Genomic DNA, 10,000 nt, shown 5'->3' on the forward strand with positions numbered 1-10,000 from the left:
AGGCCCAAGTGACCCAACACATTACACCTCCCTCCACCATCCACACACACACACACGCACACACACACACAAAGGCACAAACACACAGGCACACACACACACACACACACACACACGCACACACACACACAGGCACAAACACACAGGCACACACACACACACAAGCACACAGACACACACACACACACACACACACACACACATACACAAGCACACAGGCACACACACACACATGCACGCACGCGCACACGCCCCAGACTACCTTTCCGGAAGATTCCGCAGAAACGAAAGGGCCGAGGCGGCGGAGGCGAGCCGGCGGCCCGTGGCGAGGCGGCGCTCGGTCAGGCCCCGGGGGCGGCCCCCCCAGACCGCGGTTCGGCTCGCTCTGCCGTATCTCACCCCGCGGCGCGGCGCGGCGGCGGCGGCGCACAAAGAGCCCGTCCGGGGCCCCCGCTCATGCATATTCCAGCGGGGAATCTAATTACGGAGAGCCCAGATAAAGGAACGCTCGCAAGGCCGGCGAATTATGTAAATAATCAGTCCTGAGCTGTTCTGTTCTGCCGGGGCGCCGCCACTTCCTCCCGATTCCTCCCGTTCCTCCCGTTCGCCGAAAAGCGTCGAGGGCCGGGGCCCGCCTTCTCGCCCGCCCTCGCCGTTAACCTCCGAAGGTCAGGCGCCGAGCCAGAGCCAATGAGACTCCAAGCACCCTTCAGGTAAACAGTGCGATAAGCTAAGCTGGAGAGAGAAAAAAAAAAAAAAAAAAAAAAACTGGGACATTGTTTTGAACAGAGAGGCAGTTGCTATAGAGACAGTTGCTAATTAACTGCATTCAGCCGGGGGGAACAAAGGGCTTAAGGGCTCGCCGGCCGGCATCTCTTGTTAGGAGCTATGCGCCGTGGCAGGAAGAGCCCCCCCCCTACCCCACCAACCCCCCCAGCCCCCCACCACTCCCCCCACCCCCCCACCCAACCCCCCCGGGGGCTCCTGTCGCCAAAATACCTGCGTCTCGGCCTTGCTGCCCGGCGGATGCCTTTGAGAACGGCGGCCGTCGGGGGGGGGACGCGAAGCCGCCGCCGCCGCCGCTGCCTGGCCCCGCCCTGCTCCACCCGAGGGGCCCCCCCGGAGCACGGCGTCCCAGGCAATCAGGGCACTTCATCAGCGCGGAGGACCACTCCAGCGCCGCCGCCGCCTCTCCTCGGCTCTCCTCCGCTGGCATCCGGAACCGCCAAGGGGGCGTCTCATTAGGGCTAACGACGGGGCCGCGGCGCGAGAGTAAATAAAGCAGGCCGGCTCGGCCGCGGCGACGCTGAACGTCCGTTTCCGTCACCCGCCGGAGCCCTCGCCGACGGGCTGAGCGTCCGTTTCCGTCGCCGTCCGGGACAGGTTCGCCTAAACGCCGGCACGGATCGAAGCCGCCGCTTCTTATTTTTTTTTTTTAGCCTTCTTCCCGCAGTTCCCAAAACAACCTCCGGAGGCAGTGCAGGAGAAAGCACACTCGTTCTGCTGGAGGAGTCCGTTTGATGTGCTTTAAGGTCAGGCTCTCCCTCACCCTGCCCAAAAACGGCCTTTTCAAGTGAAGGCACCGCCTCAAAGCACAACTTACAAATTTAGGCAGGCGACTATTCGAAAGTTATAAAAGTGTTGTCAAACCTGTCTATGAATATTACATTTCTTAAACACATTTGGAAATGTGAGCAGTTATTGTATAAATCTGTACTGTCTTTCATTAAAAAAAAGAGCAGGTTTTTCATGCTCACGCTTTTCATACTATTTAAATAACTTGGGTATACAAAATGGCCTCAGGTAAAACGGCACAAATAACCTATTAAACGTGAGGATGGACCGTCGTCTCTTTTCCAAACAGAAACAGAGGCGCAAGGCCTGTATTTTCCCACATGACCTTGAAAAGGAAGCGAAGGTCAAATGAGGTGAAGACTGCGACGCACTTGATTCTGAAGCGCGGCTCGCAAACAATCATTTCGAAAACATGAACAGGTTTGAGAGATGGATTTAAATCCACACTCTGACCCTCAATAAATCACTAATAACAAACGGTAAAAATCAGCACAACTGGACATAAAGAGTAAACACAGCCGCGGTAAACATGGATCACGATTTAAAGAGTTCTTCGCAAAGCGAAGCGGATTCTAAACGGGCAGAACGCACACGGCCGGGTTTTTATCGCGTGTTACAAAAAGCCCTCTTCTTTCAACTTATGGAGATATTTAACTCAGGATTTCGGGAAGACAAAAAAATGATGAAAAAAACAAACTTGTTTCCCGACGGAAAAGAACCCCCTGAAGAGACGAGTAAACAGAACGGTCAGCTTGCTCAAAAACAAGACCGAAGAACAAAAACCGCCATTGGCCGCCAAGGAAGATTAAAAGCTTTTTTTGTTTTGTTTTGTTTTGTTTTGTGACTGTTTTTGTTTAGACGCCGAGACCGAGGCAGAAAGGATTTGAGTTGAATGCTCACACGCGGACTCGATGAATCCAAGGGCCACGCTCGGGTCCTCAAAGCGTTTCGCGCGCACGGCTAATTTTGAACGCGTAGGCTCGCGGCTGATCGTGTAACAGGGCCTGGCACTAGGACCCAGCGGCGGCAGCCGGCCGCTGGGAGAGGAAGCCCCTCCCCCCGCATAAGTGCAGGATCCCGCCCACTCTGCTCCTGGGGAAGTTTTTTTTTCCGGGAGTGAAAGAGATCTGCAGGACTGTGCTCCCTGCCACCTGGCCGCTTTACAATCCTTTATCTGGCCCTTTTTGAATATCTCCCAAATATCCGTACGGGACCGCCTCATTTCCAAAGCACAACAAACTGCCTACAACCACACAGCCATCAACGCTCGTATTCTTTGTTTGCGTTTTGTATTTTTATATAAATATATATTTTTTTTAAAACTAGGTTACAGCACAAAGCCAACCGGCCCCCCCCCCCTCCTCACCACCACTTCCTCCTCAGCACCCCCCCCCCCATGAATGAGCAAAGTTGCCAGAGCAACAGCTGGTCTGAGCCGTGCCTCTGATTCAGAGGAGGGCATTTGCAAACACACACACACACACACACACACACACACACTCTGGCAACCTTAGAAGTCATTAAACGTAGTGCACTGCTGCGGGGGGGGGGGGGGGGGGGGGGTTTGGAGGGGTGGCGGATTCGCACGTCGCATCGGTCGACACCTGTAGACGCTCGGCCCCCTGCCCCCCCCCCCCCCCACCCTAACCGCTCGAATTCACCGCCGGGTTCCTTTCGGCGGGAGAGGGACCGGCGCTTCGGTTTTGGGAGGGGGGGGGGGCTCCGAAACGTCACGCGCCTCCCGCGGCGGGTCCGGAGTAAACACGCGATCGGACACCCCCCCCCGCGTGTCTGCCGGGAGCGGCCCGCCAAATCCCGCGCCGCGCCGCGCCGCGCCGCGCCCCGGGCCTCGCAAAATTCCGACAGCGCGGACGGCGAAGGAGAAACGCTCAGCCCGACGTGGAACGCGGTCGCTGTGTTTGTAAACACCGCTGCAGAAGCTCCTCCCACGGCAAACATCCACACGGCCTGCACTCGGCCGCATGCCCTGCCGCATAAGCAACGTTTAAATGCAAACCAGCAGATGTTTTCGATATTTTCCAAAAATACATCAGGACGGAGCGTAGCACAGTGGGTAAGGAACTAGACTTGTAACCGAAAGGTCGCAGGTTCGATTCCCGGGTAGGACACTGCCGTTGTACCCTTGAGCAAGGTAATTAACCGAAATTGCTTCAGTATATATCCAGCTGTATAAATGGATAAAAAAAGTTGTAAAAAAAGTTGTGTAAGTCGCTCTGGATAAGAGCGTCTGCTAAATGCCGGTAATGTAATGTAATGTAACATATACATGTATCTACACGACGCACAATAAAATTTATAACGTTTGCTTCAAACTCCAAGCGAGTTCCTCCATGTACATTTCATAGACAGAACTACCTCCCGTCAATTCCTGCCTGTTCAAATTAACGCTAAGCTTAGACGATAAAGTAAAACGTTTTTTTTCTATTTTTAAAAATGTACGTATAGATAATAGCAATTCATTAGCGACCCGAAAAGCCGAATAAACAAATTGACCAGAAGCGGAAGGGCGTACAGAGAGGTGTGTTTTTCGGCGTTTAGAGAATTAACCACGGGTTTGTCAGAAGCACTGGGTTCTCGTTTGAGATTTCCCACGCGTTTGCATTTGCGTCAGTTCCGACTGAGACTACAACAGTAACGCATCGCTGTTGACGTAGCGGGAGGTCCAGCTAAACGGGGACCGAAGCGCCAGTGCAGCGGTTGGGTTTCAAACACGGGGGCGGCTTAAAAAGTCAGAGTTATTTTTGAGCTCGACCCCGGGGGTCGCGGGCGGGGCTTTGGGGAGGGGGGGAAAGTTCTCAACCCCGATTCGCCCGTAAAAGACTATCGCTATCCAATCAAATTTTAAGGCCAAAAAAGTGAAGCCCGAAGCACTCAAGAAAATTGAAAATTGAAATTGAAAATTGAACATTCATGGCTCAAATGAAGTTGCAACCAACGAAGGCTCTCAAAACTATTATGACTTTGACGTTTTTATTAACCTTGAGAAAAGAACTTCACCGACTATAGTTTTGTATCTATTGGACAAAAGTAGGTTTTTCTTTTTCCTGAACAATTCAAGTCCTTCACAGAACAGCACTCCAAACCGAGCTCTCTTGTTTCGCAGCGTCTAAGGCACGGCTCGCTATTCGTCAACGCTAAACCCCCTTTCCCACTTCCCCCTCCCCCCGATTTTCTGCCTTCGACCCTTTCGAACGGAACGCGGCCGTCTTCTGGTCACGTGACCGCCTCCCGCCTCATCTGGCTGGCGCGGGTCGAGCCGCCGCGCGTTTTCCGAGCCGACCAATTAAAAACCTCCGGGCGGGGCTCCGACCCGGAGCGAGCGCGCTGGCCCACCCCTGGCGCTGGGCGACGGGCCCGGGCGAGGCCGAGGCCGGCCCTCCATCGCGGCGGCGGCGGCCGAGAGGGCCTGGCGACCACTCCCGGGCTCCTGCATTCCATTTGGCCGGAGGGGTCACATGACAGCTGCGAACCAACGGCCCGTGGGGGGGGGGGGGGGGGGGGGGGGGGGGGGGGGGGCCCTCTCTCGGCTTTCACTCGACACCCGGCAGCCCGCGACAGACTCCAGCGCCGCAGAAAGAAAATATTCCCCCTTTTCCATTACATCACCCGGCCAGGGACGAGGAGAGGAGAGGAGAGGAGGGGAGGGGAGGGGAGGGGGGGGTGGGGAGGGAGGGGGGGAGGGAGGGGACACAGCTGGTGGCAGCCGCGGCACCATCTGTTCCCGGCTAATAGTTCACGCTGCTTTACTTATAGACCCGGACTTCTCCGGGGGCGTTAATGCGCGGGCTGGCCGTCGCCGGGGGACGCGCAGACCCCCGCGCCTCGCTCATGAATCCCAGATCGTCAATTTCGCTCGCGTCACGTCCGCAAACCTGTGTTTTTTCTTTTCCCCCCCCCCCATCCCTTTCCCCTCTTCCCTCGCTCTCAAGGGACGGAGAAGCACTGCATACTTGCACCTCACAATGCACGGTACTGAAAATATTATACATGTATTAGGCCTATATTACACTAAATGTATTTATATATACATAATTATCATATCATCATTATTTATATTCTTACATTTTACATAACATTATACAAAAAAAATACTGTAGTGTCTTACAAATAAAAACACTATGTTAATGACAATATTTTCGCTTTATGACATGCATCTCTATAGCAGAATAGTGATGAATACTAATGATAACAGAAATAATAATGATGATGAATAATGAATCACGAATGACAATGAATATTAATGATAATAATCATGAAAACACTGGTAGTGTCTGTTGTGTGAAGGAATGAGAGTTTCACAAGGTCATAGTAAAGTACTCCCAGCCCCGCCCCCCCACCCCTCCTGGCCACGCCCCCCCCGGCCCTTCCAAACCACGCCCCGCCCCCCAGCCCTTCCCAACCACGCCCTGCCCCTCCCACCCCTCCCGGCCACGCCCCCAGGCCCTTCCCAACCACTCCCCGCCCCCCCCACCCCTCCCGGCCACGCCCCCTCGGCCCTTCCCAACCACAACTCCCGGCCACGCCCCCTCGGCCCTTCCCAACCACAACTCCCGGCCACGCCCCCCCGGCCCTTCCCAACCACGCCCCACCACACACCCCTCCCGGCCACGCCCCCTCAGCCCTTCCCAACCACGCCCCGCCCCTCCCACCCCTCCCGGCCACGCCCCCTCGGCCCTTCCCAACCACAACTCCCGGCCACGCCCCCTCGGCCCTTCCCAACCACAACTCCCGGCCACGCCCCCTCGGCCCTTCCCAACCACAACTCCCGGCCACGCCCCCCCGGCCCTTCCCAACCACGCCCCACCACACACCCCTCCCGGCCACGCCCCCTCAGCCCTTCCCAACCATGCCCCGCCCCCCCACCCCTCCCGGCCACGCCCCCTCGGCCCTTCCCAACCACAACTCCCGGCCACGCCCCCTCGGCCCTTCCCAACCACAACTCCCGGCCATGCCCCCACCAGCCCTTCCCAACCACGCCCCGCCCCTCCCACACCCCCCCGGCCACGCCCCCCCGGGGTACTCACCGTACATCTTGCCCTCGTCGGACAGGATGATCTTGCGGCGGCCGCAGGGCGGGTAGATGGCGAGGGCCTCCTGGAAGCTCTGCTCGATGTCGGGGCTCCACACGCCCTCGGCGTCGTTGTCCATGGGCTTGTCGGCCGAGTCGCTCAGCCGCTCCAGGTCCTCGGCGGGGCTCTCGCTGCCGCTCCAGCTGCTGGGGTCCATGGCTGGATGGCTTTCGGGTTCCTACGCTCCGCTCCCCCCACCCCCCCCCTCTTCCCTTCCCAGCCGCGGCCCGGAGCCCGCTAGGGTGAGACAGGCCTGGAGAGAGAGAGAGAGAGAGAAAAAAACGCCACGGTCAAAGACGGGAGCGCCGCGTCAATCGCCGCGGGAACGCCTTGGATACGGCCCCAGCGGGCGTAATGCCCCGGGCGACAGCAACGGAGGGGACAACGGGAGGAGAGGGCGAAGGAGGAAACAAAAAAAACATTTTAAAAAGTTTCTCTGACGGGTTACTGCAGTTGCTGAAACCCCCTATTGTTTCTTCCCCCGCACTTTTTGACCAACGACACGAAAAGCATTCAAAATCCAAACTCTGGCGACTCGAGAAGCAGTCGCGACGGCGTCTCTTCTCCTCCGCGGACGCCCGTTTCAAACCCTTCAATTCGAAAAACGCGAATCGCTTCCGTCGGCCAACGACTCCCGAATCCGTCCGCGTACCCCGGGCGCCCCGTTTTTCACACGACCGCCAAGCGCAGGAAACGGTCGGAAACCGCGAACGACAGGGGAAGAAGAAGCGAACGGACGCGCCGTAAAAAAGAGACCAGCTGCTGTCTCCCGCAGGAGCGGCGTAGGGGCCTCTGTAAAAAGCCTTTTTACGCCCACTCGCCCTTTCGGGGGCCCGTCAGACGGCCTCTTAAATCTGGACCCGAATTCTCGTCGGACGATCGCCAGTTTATGAAGAGCAAGAGAGCCGTCCTCTAAAAAAAATATATCCGGAGCGATATCCGCACGGCTTTAAAATCCCCCATCGATCAAAATGCCCCCTCCAACCCCCCCCGCCCGTCTCTCGGCTCAGGGGGGGGGAGAATCAGTTCCCCCCCCCCCGGATACGCGCGAGGCCTTCCCCTAAGGCGCGCCTTCCGTATTTTCCCTCGCACGCTCACGGTGTAAAACAATCCACCCCCCAAATCATATCCCCATTAAAAACTCATCCCCAAAAACCCCAGATGATGATCCGGGTTGGAAAAAAAAAAAAAAAAAATTTTTTTTGAAGGGAGCCAAAAAAGGACCTTGGGTCTCTAAACACATCCAGACACCCCACCACCCCCGCCCCCGCACCAGCCCCCCCCCCCCCCCAGTACAAACTTACGGGCCAAAAAAACCAGGCTGTACAAATTACAGATCGGAACTCATTTAGAGGTGGAGGAGGTCGTGGACACGCAGCGAATCGAACTTTGGCTTGCGTCAGAAGTACTGTGTGAGAGAAAATAAATTTGATCTGCACCAATCAAACAAGGATAACTTCTCTCCCAGAGCCTTGTGGATATTCCCACTTCCACCGCTACCCTCCAAACCCCCCCCCCCAGCTCCCTTTCCCCTCCCGACAAAAAACTCTTCCTCTCTGGGTCAGCTGAATTCATGCAGCCCCTGTAAAGTGAGGCCATCAGCATATGTTCCCTCCAGAACGTCGGTTCACGAGGGGGGGGGGGGGGGGGGGGTGGGAGGGAAAGAGGGAGGAGGGGAGAGGAAAACTGGAAGAAAAAGAAAACCCCTCCCAGAGAGCTGAGGGAAGGGAACTCGCACTGAATTCTGTTTTTGTGTGCTGAATGCTGACGGTGCAGATCCCACTCACACGCTGGGGAAAGGGGGGGGGAAATCTATTCCAACCACTAAATGGGTCTTTTTTTTCTTTTTTCCACCCCCCCCCTCACCTCCTCCAACCTCAACCCCCCAACCCCCCCCCCCTCCAGGCCAAGCCCCCCCACACACATGCATACAACCTCAAACCCACCCCCCCCCCCCCAACCCGCTTCCCAACGAATAATGAAGTACAGTGGTAATCACTTCCAGTGAGGCAAGGCTCATAATGTGGTAGACTGGTCTCATTCTGCTCTGTGTGTGTGTGTGTGTGCGTGTGTGTGTGCGTGTGTGTGTGTCTGTTTTAGTTCTTTCTTCTGCAACTGGAAGTATCTGAGGTTTGGGGTGGGGTGGGGGTTTTGGAAATGAGCGTTGTGGAAGCCTAAGCAGAGAAACTTGTTTAATTTGAGATGCGTCGTTTCAAAATGTCATAATTTTGGGACATTTTCTAGGGTTAGGGTTTGTAAGGGCAGCAGCACCTAGCACCTGTTCCTCTTCTGGGGGGGTTTTGTAGCCTGGGGTTGGGGAGTGAGGGGGGCACACAGGAGAGGGCAGGCCGGTTCACCGCGGAGGAGAGCGTTTTCCGCTGGCCCGTGTTTACGTGGACGGTTCGAAACGCCCCCCCCCCCCCCACAAAAAAACACCACCCGCAACCCCAATGCACAAGACCGGGAGCAGAGTGATGAATTATTAATGCCGCCCCCACCCCCCCCCCCATACAATGGCTAAACATAAACCATGTGTCTGACAACAACAGGCTTTTACAGCTGTGTTTGGAGGGGGGGGGGGGGGGTCTCTTACCTATCATATTTCCCCCGAATACTCTCCCCCCCCCCCCCCACAAAAAAAAACCCATCACTTTCCAACGGATGAGCGGTAAGAATTGCAGTGGGGGTCTGGGGAGGGCAGCGGGGTTCTCCAGAGAGGGGGTCTGGGGGGGGGGGGTGGGGGCAAGGGTTTGCAGAGAGGGGGGGGGCAGAGGGAAGAAAGGGCCCCATTGTTGTGCCTGTGCCTGTAGTTGTGTATTAATCAGGCCCTTGTGGGTCCTGGCTGTCCCCGGCACAAAGAGCAGAGGCTGGCACGCACCGCCGGGCCGTCCTGCGGGGGATTCATCTCCGTCGGGGAAACGGTTAGCGCCCGGTTAGCTTCCAAAGACGGGCGCGTCACCGGGGACACCTCTCCTAGTGCCGCCCCCGGGTACGCCACCGCACCAGCGACCTCGGCCACGCCAGCGCACTCCTCCCCGTTCACTCACGTACCTCTAATTGCGGGCGGCAGTGCGGTATAACGGGTAAGGAGGAGGTCTCGTAAACCTAAAGGTCACAGGTTCGATTCCCAGGTAAGGACACTGGCGTTGTACCCTTGAGAAAGGTACTTAACCTGCATTGCTTCAGTATATATCCAGCTGTGTAAATACTATGTAAAAAAAAAAAAGAAAAGTAGCGCAAGTCACTCTGGATAAAAGCATCTGCTTAATGCCTGTAATGTAATGTAAATTACATATCCATAAATGAATAACACTAATGATAATAATAATAATAAT

General features: G+C 56.2%; 1 protein-coding gene across 3 annotated transcripts in view; it reads right to left on the minus strand.

Annotated features, from left to right (window-relative positions):
- Positions 1 to 10,000, minus strand: part of tead1a (TEA domain family member 1a) — an 83,454-nt gene that overhangs the window by 47,022 nt on the left and 26,432 nt on the right. For all 3 annotated transcript variants that reach the window (XM_035395867.1, XM_035395868.1, XM_035395866.1), the window contains exon 3: positions 6,621 to 6,918. In XM_035395867.1, the coding sequence (XP_035251758.1) occupies positions 6,621 to 6,822 (202 nt within the window). In that variant the 5' untranslated portion in view covers positions 6,823 to 6,918. The remainder of the gene's footprint in view (positions 1 to 6,620; positions 6,919 to 10,000) is intronic.

This window comes from Anguilla anguilla, chromosome 16 (genome assembly GCF_013347855.1).
Source record: "Anguilla anguilla isolate fAngAng1 chromosome 16, fAngAng1.pri, whole genome shotgun sequence".
Lineage (NCBI taxonomy): Eukaryota > Metazoa > Chordata > Actinopteri > Anguilliformes > Anguillidae > Anguilla > Anguilla anguilla.